This window comes from Panthera tigris, chromosome C2, assembly GCF_018350195.1.
Source record: "Panthera tigris isolate Pti1 chromosome C2, P.tigris_Pti1_mat1.1, whole genome shotgun sequence".
In the NCBI taxonomy this organism is placed as follows: domain Eukaryota; kingdom Metazoa; phylum Chordata; class Mammalia; order Carnivora; family Felidae; genus Panthera; species Panthera tigris.
The window spans coordinates 151645104-151658446 of NC_056668.1; the positions used below are offsets into that span (position 1 = coordinate 151645104).

Consider the following 13343-nt stretch of genomic DNA (forward strand, 5'->3'; position numbering starts at 1 on the left):
CAGCATGGAACCTGATGTGGGGCTTGAACCCACGAACCGTGAGATCACGACCTGAGCTGAAATCAGGAGTCGGACACTTAACCGATGGAGCCACCCAGACGGCCCTATACCTTTTTTTTTTTAATGTTTATTTATTCCTGCGAGAGAGAGAGAGAGAGAGAGAGAGAGAGACAGAGCACGAGTGGGGGAGGAGCAGAGAGAGAGGGAGACAGAATCCGAAGCAGGCTCCAGGCTCTAAGCTGCCAGCAAAGAGCCAGATGCGGGGCTCGAACCCACAAGCCGGGAGATCAAGACCTGAGCCAAAGTCAGACGCTCAACCGACTGAGCCACCCAGGCGCCCCATATACCTTTTTTTTTCTTATTGACAGGTTACAATGTCTGATCGATGAATACAAATTATTTTGTGACCCCCAAGAAAGTGATGATTTGAATTTAAAGCATCCGTCCATAATAATATAACAGGCTGCTTCCCACCTGCATCTGAAACCCAGAACACTAGCAAAGCAGGGCTTTGGTGGCAACAAGTCCCAGCTCTGCCCTCTGGTGCTATTCTAGGACCTGGAGACGTAAGGACCAACCGGGGACCCACTTACCTGGGACATGAGCGCTCAGAAGGAGGGGCACACCTTCGCTAGATAATGACTCTGAGGTTGTTACTGACGAGCACAGAGGCTCTGAAGGGAAGAGACTCCAGACCTCTGAGAGTGTGAGGCAAAGAAACCAGCTCAGACTTGGGGTGTGGACACCCCTTTCCCCTTGAGAAAGTGACAAGAGGCGAGAAGGAGGGGCCGGTGTTCCCCGGTGAAGGAAGCAGGGCAAGTGTATTCCCGGGCTCACCTACAAGTGAACCACCCGGGGTTGGGAGAACGGACCACGCAGCTCCCCAGGCGGAACTCTGGACTATATCTCATCTTAGTTGCCCGAGTCCTCGGGGCAAAAGTCCTTTTCCTGTTCCACATGGGAAGAAAACCAAGAGTCGCTCGGCTTTTGCTTTGCTGGTGTTTTCTCCGAGCAAACGGTGAACCACCCCAGGCCCTGCTGTTCCTCCCAGGCTTCTGTCGTGGAGTCGGGCTCCCACCTTTCTGTTGGGACCAGTGAGAAGGTAAGAACAGGGCGGGGCTGAGACGTCTGCTCTCGCTCTAAAGGTCCAGGCCTCGGCTGTAACGGCCTCAAGTGGAGCCAAGAGTCCATTCGAACCTGAGGGGGACGCTGACCTTGCTTCACTGTACCTGCACCGTGAAGGAAGTTCTAAAAGGAAGCTCCTTTCAAGAGGATCCTCGCGAGGCAGGAGGGCTGGGCATCCATGGCTGGGGGCTCCACAGGGCCCTGCAATCACCAGACTCACCTTCCAGAGCAGAACAGCCAGCAGCAGGAAGATGAGTATTCCCACCAGCAGACTTATGGCAATGATCCAGCCCACGACATAGCCACGGGGCTCCAGATTGTGCAAGGCTTCGAAGACCACCTAGGAGGCAAAGCAGAAGGGGGAATGATTTTCAGATGGACGTGCCCATAGCGTGACGGAGCCCGGCCTGGGCTTGACGTTCGGAGCGAACTACAGAGGAGTCCAGACTGTTGTTACCGAAGACCGGACTCTGTGCAGTTCTCTCCTGGTCGTAGACCGATGGATTTTTCACCATCAGGGGGTGAAAAAGCCACTTGAAATCCAAGCCCCAGGTCTTGAGAGGGTTGTAACAACGACAAGCCTGACTTCAATATCACGAAGTGAACCTAAGTGTGGCGAAAGTCTCAGAAGATGCACTCTTCTGCATTCGGGCAACAACGGCCTCCCGTGCATCACGGTTTTGCAATGGAGGACGTGGCCGTGCCGGCTTCTTTCCAAGTGTTCAGCTCAACGTGTCGCTCAGCGCAAGCATCTGACGGATGCCACTCTCCTGACAGACTGTCACTCCCCAAGGGCCGGGACGCCATCCGTCTCCGGTCTCATGGCAATGCCTAGCACACTGGAGACCCTCACTCCTGAAGCGCCGGGCTCTGGTTTTCGGTGGGAACCATGCGCGATCCCAGCCCGTGCCTCCGTGAGGCAAGTTTCCCCAAGTTTTATGGGAAGTCAGTGGTGTGCCGGAACTGGCCATCGGCCGGCAAGGGCCAGCCGTGTACTCCTCTTCCTGGCCGCATCGACGTGGGGGCATTTACACTGCAGAAATTGGGAGACAAGTCAGGGCCCCCCACCCGCCTGCCGGAGAACGGACTGCTTAACATGTATGGGCTCGACTCCAGTTGGACCCTTTGGCTCTGCTCCAGCCCCACTGGGCACGGTGGGGTTTGGTTTTGTAGAATTCCAAGCATCCATCGTGTCCTTGCCGCATAGTAACCTTGCCCTAACGATCACTGCCCACTCAAGCTCGCTGCAAAAGAGACAAAAGTCCCAGCTCTGGGCAGTCATTGTTTCCCTTGGCTGCCCAGCTGGCCCATCCCCGGGTCTTTGTCCACGCTGGGCCATCCCCTCCTTGGGGAGAGCCTGTCTGAACCTAGCCAGATGCTGGAGGCCGGCTGTGGCTTCCACCTTGCCTGGAAGCTTCACTAATCATGGGAGCCCAGGGATTCCCCACTCAAGCTTCATGGGGTGATTGGGCACAGTACCTTACAGTGACCAGCACTGCTTATGGCCCCTTTTAGGGCCTGGCTCCCAGCTAACTCTTCCCAAATGCTCCTCTGCGTCTTGTAATCTCCTATCCACGTTATACAACTACCCGATGAGGGATTCAACGCCCATTTTACAGAGGGGGACCATGGAGGCCCAGAGAGGACAAGACTTTTTCTCTGGGCCAAGTAGCTGAAGTACACAGTCAGGATTTGAACTCAGGTCCAGCCAACCCCAACCCCCCAAATCTGAGCTTGTCAACACTGCACCACTGAGTGCCTAGATGACGATGGCTCTTCTTAAAGACTACCTGTTGGTTAAATAGGTCATTTGTTGACGGCGCCCTGGTGATAAGAAAAGCAAAGGTGTGCATCTCGATCTCATTGCATCCATTCCCACAGCCCGAGTCGGAGGGGAGGGGTGTGTGCTGGGGGGAGGGGCCGGATGGCCAGTCATGAGGCAGACAAGCTGCCACAGTTGCACCCATAGACGCTGAATCCAGAACCTCATCTCAAAGAAAATCAGGCAGAGCAGAGACCATCCCTTCCTACACGGGGGCAAATGAAAGAAAACTGCCTACACACATGGTCATTCTGGGAACGGAAAGGAGGCCTCTTTGCTGGATTGTGCTCACTGCCTATGTGACCTTGGGCAAGGTACTTAACCTCTCTGAGCCCCCTTTCTCTCATCTGCAACATAGGGGGAAAACAGCAGCTCTGCAGAGAATTCAAGGGGCTAAGACACACAGAGCCCCAAGCTTGGCACCGGGCAGAACCCAGCTCTGACAAACAGAAGGTGATTTCTCCATCACTGCCGGCAGGGAGGTATTTTTGAGGTTGGGCATGGTTGGCTACTTTTCCATTTTTAAAAGCTATTTACTGATGTCTAATATACACAGAGAAAAGTAAACACAACCCAAGTGCACAGCTCACTGAATTCTTATCCCACGCATGCTAAATGCACAGGTGCAACCAGTACCCAGAATAAGAAACAGAATGGGACCAGAACCCCCGGAAGTCCCCTTTGCAAGCCTTTCCGGCTAACCACCTCCCCATCACGGGTAACCGTGACCCTGACTTCTAAGGGCCTGGATTAGCTGCACCTGCTTTTGTCCTCAGTACACCTGGAATGGCACAGCGTCAACTCTGAAGTCTGCCATCACGCGCCCATCTGTTCAGACTAGAGATTCAGGTCTTTAAAGAAAGATTCACGCCCTTGGGTTCTTGCCCCTGAAAGGCTGTGGATTGAGTCACCCCCCACAATCAGAATCTCTCATGGCGTCTTGTACAGATGAGCCTTGAGGCACTATGGCCAACAGGTACGGTCTTAGACAGCCAAGATACCGCCCTCTGTTTCCTCCTCTGTGAAACGGGGGTCTGAGGGGGAAAATCAGATAGCGTTGTGAAAATTCCCACTGCAGGGTCACGTAACATAAGTCTGCCGAACCTTCTCATCGACAGAGAGTTGCTGAGACAGGCTGTGAGCTCAGTGTGGGCCAGCTGTGGTCGAGCCCCTTGGATCACCCCGATGGCTTCTCAGGGACGCTGCCTGCCCTCCGCATCAGAAATCTGCGTCCTGGCAAAGCCATGCTGGAGATCTGGTTTTGTGGATACAGGCACAGCTAACAGTATCCACAGCAGTTAAGTCTAGCAAATTCCACAAGAATGCCCTGTCACTTCGCCAGAATGCGTGTTTAATCCTTTCTTATTTTTAGTGATGCTGTCCGTCTTCTTGGATGCATGTCTCGTGCTTTGGCAGAGCGGGTTCCCGTGCGTCAAGACCCTAATAAGCTCACGTGGGGGAGAAAATCAGAGCGTCCTGCAGCTTTAAGAAGTCACATCTCAGATAAAACCCCAAAGGAAGGCACAGCAGCTGGACTACAGCAGGGAGTCAACAAGCAGTGACCAGGAAGCCTCAACTATACCACTAAAGAGCTGGTGATCCTGGTCACGCCCCTGGACCTCTCTACGTATCTTTTCTCTGTATTCTCTTGTTCCCATCCCCAGTCACTATTCCAGGTCAGGCCTGGTCTGATCTCATAGCACCCTTTCAGGGGCCCCGGAGAGGCCATCAGGGGTTGTCTTCTTTTCTTTTTTTTTTTTTTTCAAATATTTATTTTAGGAGAAAGAGAGAGAGGGAGGGAAGAAGGGAGGGAGGGAGAGGGAGAGAGAATGTGAGCAGGGGAGGGGCAGAGAGAGAGACACACACACACAGAATCTGAAGCAGGCTCCAGGCTCTGAGCTGTCAGCACAGAGCCTGATGCGGGGCTTGAACTCATGAGCTGTGAGATCATGACCTGAGCCAGAGTCAGCCACCCAGGTGCCCCAGGAGTTGTCTTCTTAAAACGCAGGTCTTATGTTGCTTCTCTGCTTACGCTATTGGTGACTTCCCTTTACGCTGAATACATATTCCAGGGTCCCAAGTTCTTTACAGTCTCGTCTCCTTCCTACCTTGCCAGCCCCTTGCCGGGCCATCATTCCCATCCTTGTTGGTTTGCATCATCTCGCCAGCCAGAACTGTGCTCTCCGGCCTCTGCAGGCTGCTTTGGCCGTCTGCAATGCCTTTCTGTTCTTGTCCATTTGACAAAATCCAATATTGCTCATCTTAAAAGTATTCAGGGGCGCCTGGGTGGTTCACTTGGTTAAGCTTCTGACTTTGGCTCAGGTCATGATCCCACGGTTCATGGCTTGGAGCCCCACTTCGGGCTCCGTGTTGACAGGGTAGCGCCTGCTTGGGATTCTCTCTCTCTCTCCGTCTCTCTCTGCCCCTCCCCTGCTCACGTGCATATGTGCTCTCTCTCTCTGGTGCATATGTGACGCCAATGCCATTGGTCCATACTTGGAGCAGAAAGGGGCCAGGGAACGTTCCAGTCTACCATCGGAAGGACATGCGATCATCTTTTCGCCTGATTTCCAAGTTTTAAATACTTTTGAAAATAGGATAATATCATGGGGAAATGACAAATGTTACAACATTAAGTGCAAAAAAAAAAATCAAGATAGCAATTTAATATCTAGAAGACGTCAGCTTTGCAGAAACATGGTAGGAAGTTTTAAAAGTACACAGGTGCTTTTTTGAGATTATGGGGCTTTTTTTCCTTTTTTTCTGTTTTTCGCTCTTAAAACTTCTTTTTAACTCAGTGTTTTAAAGCCAAGTTGAAAAAAAAAATGGAAAAAGAGAGACTCTGCTCCTACATCTGCTGTTCCAAGAAACCTGACTTTTTGGCAGAATTAGTCATTCTTTGAGCTTTTGGAAACGTTGCCATTTTCAGCCTCTGTTAGCAGAGAAGCCCTATTGTGGCATCTCAATGTACAAAACGGAAGAAAACGGAGGTTCTCTGGTTGTAGAGAAGGTAGGCAGCCCGAGCCCAGCCCGCTCAGCACCCCCTTCCTACGCCGTCCCTCCCTACCCCAGCCGCAGCAGGCCCTGAACCGGATCAAGGGACCCCCATGGCTCCACAGGACTTAGTTTTAAAACCTTAGCTGAGCAGTGCTGTCTCTTAGTCCTTATCACTCTGTAAGGTAACGATGCATCTTCCTGTTGACGGGCTCCAGCACCCCGTGAATTCCTACAGAACAAGGCTTCAAATGCACGTTCTCCAGTCACCTAAACCAGGATTGTGATTCATGGTGTGGTTCATGAATGCAACGTCCTCTCGGCTCTAACATCAGGAGGAGCATGGATATAATTCAGTCTACAACAGAAGATGCTGGGGTTTGAAGCCGGAGTGTCTGAGTGTTCTCTTCTCTACCTCAAAAATATAGTTGCAAATGTTATTTCTCGGCGGGGAGTTCTGGCCATCCGTGCATCCATCTGCCCACCTACCCACACGCCCATCTGTCCATCCATTCATCTGTCTGTCCACCCCATCCATCCATCCGTTTGTCTATGTAGCAGCTGCTACGTGCCGGGCGCTTGTAGGGGGTCCTTGATGAATCAAGCAGATAGTGTTGTCCTCACGAAGCTTCTGGCTTTTAGAGAATACTGATCAATTAGACACATCGATGTGAAATTATAATTTTGGCCAGTGCCCCAAGGCAGAGGTTCATGGTTATAAAAGACTCTGAGATAGGCGTGGCAGTCAGAAGGAGTTCCTAGAGGAGCTGCTGGAGCTGAGAGCCACGAGTCAAAGAGAGGGGAGGGAACGGCATTCCAAAGAGAAGGAACAGTATATGCAAAACCCCTGTGGCCGCAGTAAGCTCGGCAGGGGTGAGACAGGGCCAGCAGACAGCGGGGCCGGAGCAGGCAGAATGAACAAGGCGCCAAAGGAAGACGTTCAAGGTGAAGCTGGAGAGACAGGAAGGGCTGGAGGCTGGGTTAAGAGTCATACGTTTCATCTTAAGAGAAACGGGAATCCGACGCAGGGTTTGGACCCGGGGAGGGATACGGTTCACAGTTTGCCGGGAGCACTTAGCTGAAAAACGACGGTAGATGAGAAGGGAGAACTTCACACGGGGCGGGGTTCAAGGAACAAACAGCCCTGGTAGCAGGGTTGTAGGGGAAGTGGTGCAGGGGAGATGTCGTGCTTCCAGCACGAAAGGAGGTGAGGAAAAAGGGGAAAAGATCTGCGGACGGTGGGGGGGTCTGGTGGTGGAGGCCGGGAGACCCGAGGTGGCAGTTCTGCCCGGCGAGGGGGTGGCTGATGGCACGGCCGTGGATGAAAGCCGGGAGGCTCGTGTGCCGGACGTGAACTAATAACGCGTAAGAGAAGGAGGGGCTTGAGGATTTGTCTCCACAGAGGCTTTGAGGAGGACGGACGTCGGGCCGGGGCAAGAGCGGGCCCACATCCTGGGCGTCCCGCCGGCTGCTGGGGAGTTTCACGCACCTGAGGTTGGCGAGCCGGTGTCTGGGAACCTCCGGAAGCCAACTTCCGGTCTGAGGCAGCTGGCAAACGCGAATCACAGTGCTGGACTCGTTTCTGTGTTTCTGGAAACTTTCAAATTCCCACCGCCGCAAGTAGGCCTCGTGTCACAGCTGGCAACGCTCAGGTCTCCGTGAGGCCTGAGGACGTGACCACAACGGGGTGCGCCTGGCCCAGGCCCCTGCGGGGCACGGGTTTCCGGTGCTGAGGGGACGGTGCAGTCGGCACCACCCAAAGGGAGGTTCAGCCTCAGACCCAGGTCGGCTGAAGGTCAATTACGACGGCAAGACGCTCTCTGCAGTCGACCTCACACACACCTCACAGAGCAGGAATTCGAGTAAGAGAAAAAGTGGAGGGGACGGAACATCTGGGACGATGAAATGACATTTCCACCTGCTTCTGATTACATCTAACAGCCAGCGAGGGGGGAGGCGAGGGGGGAGGCGATGTTCTCAGCAGAACCACGTCTTAAACTGCTCTCAGAACACAGCCCTCGGAAAGCACACCCGCTCAGGGGAGCAGGGACACTTCTGGAGACCACATCAATGAACGGAAAATAAACTGCGCGTTTGGCGGGACCAGCATCATACGTCTGTGCCGTGACAGACAGAGACGTCACCCGTGCCCGTGGCTGCCAGGTGGCGGGTGTCGGAGATGGCCTGCTCTGTTAGAATTTGCAGAGGCGAGAGCTGGGCTGGTGCCATAATCCCCTTGTGGTTAATCACGGGCCGCGTCTGTTGGGAACGGGCCGAGTTCTCGACGCCGCCTTGGGAGGTGTTATAGCCACCACTGCTGATAATCCTCACGGCTGCTCTTTAGAGGACAGCTCATCCACCTCGGGCTATCCGGACGAGGAGCTATGCATCTGGTGAGGCACCAGGCCTCACCAGGAAGAGCGCCGGAATCAACAGACCCCGGGGTCGGCACATGATGCGCTGCTCAGGCCACCAGAGCCGAGGGTCGCTCCTGAAACAAAGGGCCAGCTGCTTACCACCCAGGACTGTGATCCCTACCACCTGCTCAGAATGGCCTTCCCACCGTGCGTGTGGGCGCGGGGCAACGGGCCAGCACAGGGCAGAGGAGCACAGGGGTAAGGAAGGCTCGGGGCCTGCAAACAGCCAGCCCCAGCAGCCCGTCCTGGCTCTTCAACCGACAAGCCGTGGCGCCTCAGGGTGGAAGGTCTTTTCACCTCCTGGAGCCTCAGTTTCCCTTCCTGGGCTCACAGGGAGCACTTCCTTAATAAACCGGTTGCACGCACACGCTCATCTCACGTCTGCTCCTTGAGACCCTAGCTTCGGACACCACACGACTTCCTGTGGAATGCCTGTCCTTCGCCCGTCCCTTAGAAGACTCCTTCGGCGCCTGCTCAGGGGTCGCTGTTTCTTCCCACGCAGCCCGCCCTAACCTCTTCAGCCGGGCATTCGCAGTACATAACCACACCGGGCTGCGAGCATGTCTGCGTGCCCACTTGCGTGTGCTGTGAAAGTCTTGAGGGTATAGAGTGATGCTGGTTCATACCCACTGGGGGTTCAACTCGTGTCTAGTGAGAGAAGTTGATGGACCGGACGGCAGTCTTGTCCTAAAATACCACCTTTCGTAGCAGAACTCTCTGGAGTCCAGGGGTTCGGCGTGGGGTACAGCGTCCACCAAGGGAAACGGAGAAGGGGGAAATGCCAGGCTCCCCACCCCTGAGACAACTGAAGCGTATTTCAACCTAGGAGTGGGTTCTGTTGTTTACAAAAATAACAACGATGATAGCGATCGCGATGATAACCAGAAATCATCGGTTTAGGATAAACTGACCAAGACTCTTGAGGATTTGGGGGAGGAAGAGGCTTATTCTTCATGTGGTTCAGCCTGTCCTTGGCCATGCAGTGAGAGCCACTATTTTTTTTTTTTATTAAAGAGCAAAAAAAATTTTTTTTAAATGTTTATTCATTTTTGAGAGACAGAGAGAGACAGAGCACAAGCAGGGATGGGGCAGAGAGAGAGGGAGACACAGAATCCGAAGCAGGCTCCGGGCTCTGAGAGGTCAGCACAGAGCTCGACGTGGGGCTCGAACTCAAGAGCTGTGAGATCACGACCTGAGCCGAAGTTGGACGCTCAACCGACTGAGCCACCCAGACGCCCCGGAGCCTGTGGTTTTTAAAGAATACACAGCTGACCCTTGAACGACACAGGTTGAACTGCAGAGTTCCACTTACATGTGGATTTTTTATTTTTTATTTTTTTAACGTTTATTTATTTTTGAGACAGAGAGAGACAGAGCATGAATGGGGGAGGGTCAGAGAGAAGGAGACACAGAATCCGAAACAGGCTCCGGGCTCCGAGCTGTCAGCACATAGCCCGACGCGGGGCTCAAACTCACAAACCATGAGATCATGACCTGAGCCGAAGTCGGCCGCTTAACCGACTGAGCCACCCAGGCGCCCCGACGTGTGGATTTTTAAAAATAAATACAGTGCAGTGCTGTGAATGTATTTTCTTTTCCTTATGATTTTCTTAATAACATTTTCTTTTCTCTAGCTTACTTTATACATAGTAAGGACACAGATATATAATACAGATTATTACATATCCGTATATAGGTATATAATACAGAGGACATAGTATATAATACGGATAACATACAAGTTACATGTTAATTGACTGCTTACGTTATCAGTAAGGTTTCTGGTCAATAGCAGGCTGTTAATAGTTAAGTTTTGGGAGAGTCCAAAGTTCTACGTGGATTTCTGACAGCAACAGGAGTTGATGCCCCTAACCCCTGTGTTGTTCAAAGGTCGACTGTGTATTAGATCATGCCATTCCCCTCTTCAAACAGAAGCTTTCATGGCCTCCCTTCGCCACTGCCCCCTCTGGTGTTACACAGTGCAGACCTGCCCGTGTGTTTCCCCACAGATGCGTTCACCGTTCGCGGGCTCTTGCCACACTGGTCTTCGAGTTGTGAGCACAGCGGGCCGCTTGGGTGTTTAAGCAGCTCTCCCCCTGAGCTGGGGCGCTTCTCCCCATCCTTGGCAAGCCAATTCCTTCTCATTTTCTAGGTCTCACCTTCCTTGGAGAAAGACTCCCTGACTCCTTTAAGAGAAAGCATGTTGCTCCCAGGGGGCCCCTGGGAGCTCGGTCAGTTCAGCGTCTGACTCTTGATTTTGCTCAGGTCATCATCTTGCAGTTCGTGAGATCAAGCCCCACACTGGGCTCTGCTGACAGCACTGAGCCTGCTTGGGATTCTCTCTCGCCCTCTCTCTCCGCCCCTCCCCACTCATTCTCTCTCTCTCAAAATAAATAAATAAATAAACATTAAAAAAAAAAAAAGGAAAGAAAAGAAAGCAGGTTGCTCCCGTAGAACTAACCTCAATTTGTTGTTGTTTTTTTAAAAAATGTTTTTAGGCTTGTTTTGAGAGAGAGAGAGCATGTGTGCACAAGCAGGGGAGGGGCAGAGAGAAAGGGAGAGAGAGAATCCCAAGCGGGCTGCACACTGTCAACACAGAGCCCGACTCAGAGCGGCCTCAGTCTCACGAACAGTGAGATCATGACCTGAGCCGAAATCAAGAGTCGGAAGCTTAACTGACTGAGCCACCCAGGCGCCCCAGAACTAACCTTAATTTGCAATGAAATCCTTCTTTGCTTCCCTGTTTCCCATCCTCTGTCCCCTCAATCAGCCCTGGGAGGGCCGGGGCCACATTTATTTTGTTCCCCATCTTATCCCTAGTGCCTGCCTAGTACGGTACCTGGCTCTTAGCAAGGCCCCTGTAAATATTCATCAAACAAATAAGCAAATGTGACTATTAGGAAGTAGGACTCATATTTTGGCAAACTTTGCTGGAATACTTCTCAATTTCTTATGGTTATAACTTAATTCTCACTTGTGGGGCTGGTGGGTGCGGAGTAGGACTGGTGGTGACCTTCCAATGACCCTCTTCTGCAACCTACGTCTCAATGTAACTTGAGGTTCGAGGGGGAAAAACTCTTGCCTCGTGGAACCGAATTTTAAGTGTAACTGGCCACGTAAACGGTAAAGTACAGGTCACAATCTACTCGGTGACTGTAAAAATTGTAAAGCTGCCATCAAGAAGCAGCACAACAAAAGGACCACAAGTGGCATCTTTGAGAATAGTCTCTGTTTACCGCGTTAGGTGACGCCCGTCTGGTTGAGATGGCCCGGCTTGTGTCTTTGGTTGGGGGGCAATGGCGGTTTGCAGAACAAGGGAGGAGATCTCTAGGACGGAGAAAGCAGCTTTCCCGTGTTATGGATGAGGAAACTGAGGCTCACACAGCCTACCTGATCCCCAAAGTCACAGGGAGGGAGAAGGGCTGGAACCTGGGCTTTTCTGACTCCCGAGGGGAGATGCAGTCCTCTGCATTCACAGAGGACTGGCTTCTCGAAAGGGCTGAGCTTGGGAGTTGGATGGAAATGGCTTCAGAGAAAATGAACTCTGTACTTGCTGCCCTGCTCGGTTAGTGCTTGGCTGGGCAGGTGACTTTAGAAGCGAAAGTGTGGCTGCAATGCTGAGGCTTCATTCTGGGGTCTGATTAGAACGAGAAGGGAAGGCCCCCTCTGGGGTGAGGACAGCCAGGTCCAGCCTGAAGGAGCTGGCTGGGCTCCCAGGCCACCTGGGCGGTTTTAACAGAGATACTTTAAAACAAGTCAACGATTTCCTTTCCATGCTGGAGACTTTGCTTTTGTCCAGGCCCTTTCACCCACAAAGGCTCAGTGACTTCCTGGGGGACTGGCTGGCTGAGGCAGGGAGGGGGAAGGAGCCTCAGGCTGGGACGCGGTGTTCTTGCCTCAGTCACTGTGAGATGCCGGGCAAGTCATTTCTTCTTCCCAAGTGTCAGAGGTCCTTCGTTCACTAGAGGCAGAGGCTTAGTGGTTCTAAGGGGGGGGGGGCACAAGGAAATCTCCAGGCACTTGTTAAAATTCTGACCCATCTGAAGGGGTGCTGAGGGCAGTGGGCTGCGTGAGGGAGGTGAACGCCCCAGTGTGGACAGATGGTTCCCATGCACCATGGCAGAAGGTGACGGGCCCCAAACGCCTGCCCTGTCAAATACGCAAGGAAGTATCACCCCTTCAAACATACTATTTCTTAAAAAAAGAAAGACAGAAAAAAAGGGAAAAAAAGCCCAAACACTCCTCAACCATCTTTGGACAAAGATTTTCACATTCTCTCACTAAGGCTGCAGATGGCCCAGGAAGTTCCCAGCAACAGAGTGGTCTCAATGACTGAACGAAGCGTGGCTCAGATGGGCGCCCCAAGAAGAGCCAGGGGTTAGCTGGCCTGATGCTGATCCTCAGGATAAGAGAGGCCCACGAGAGGGGACAACTGTCACTTCTTGGCAGCCCTGTATTGACCCCCTCCCTCCCTTCCAGTGCTGGGGAATCCTCCTCTGTGTAAGTCTCAGGGCAATGGTGTCACAGAGATGCTAGTCGTCTGCTTTCCCTGGGGTGTGGTCTCCCGGTGACAGGGACCCAACCTCGGCCAGTGAGAGGCTCCCCACTGACTCCAGAGCAAGAGGCTGAGAGAAGCCAGGGACAGCTGTGTCCAAAGCATCACGTGCACTCTTCCCATGGCCTGAGCCCGTGGTCCTGGCTCCTCAGGTCTCTGGACTCCTCTCCTGCCCTCAGCCTGGTTCTCCAGACTTCCTGGCAATGCTGAGAGCTGCCATATATCCTTCGAACCCATTCTGACTCTGCCAAAAAGAGAATCAGTCCTTCCCGCTTGCTCCTAAGGTCTTAGCCCAGTATACACTCCACATGGCAATGACTTCTTCACCTGTGGATTTATGTGTGTATCCTATGTTCTTCAGCTGGAAAATATCAAGAAAATCGGTGTGCTATGTAATTCATACAAGCTTCTCATCCAGCCTGAGAAGGGG

The 13343-nt window shown here is 52.7% G+C and overlaps 1 protein-coding gene across 12 annotated transcripts in view; it reads right to left on the bottom strand.

Moving 5' to 3' along the window:
- The window catches only part of ITGA9 (integrin subunit alpha 9), a 400223-nt gene that overhangs the window by 32910 nt on the left and 353970 nt on the right, over positions 1-13343 (bottom strand). For 11 of the 12 annotated variants that reach the window (XM_042956919.1, XM_042956927.1, XM_042956925.1 and 8 more), the window contains one exon: positions 1346-1465. In XM_042956919.1, the coding sequence (XP_042812853.1) occupies positions 1346-1465 (120 nt within the window). Of the gene's footprint in view, positions 1-402; positions 1230-1345; positions 1466-13343 lie in introns of those variants that run through there. The other variant, XM_042956922.1, reaches the window with a different exon arrangement.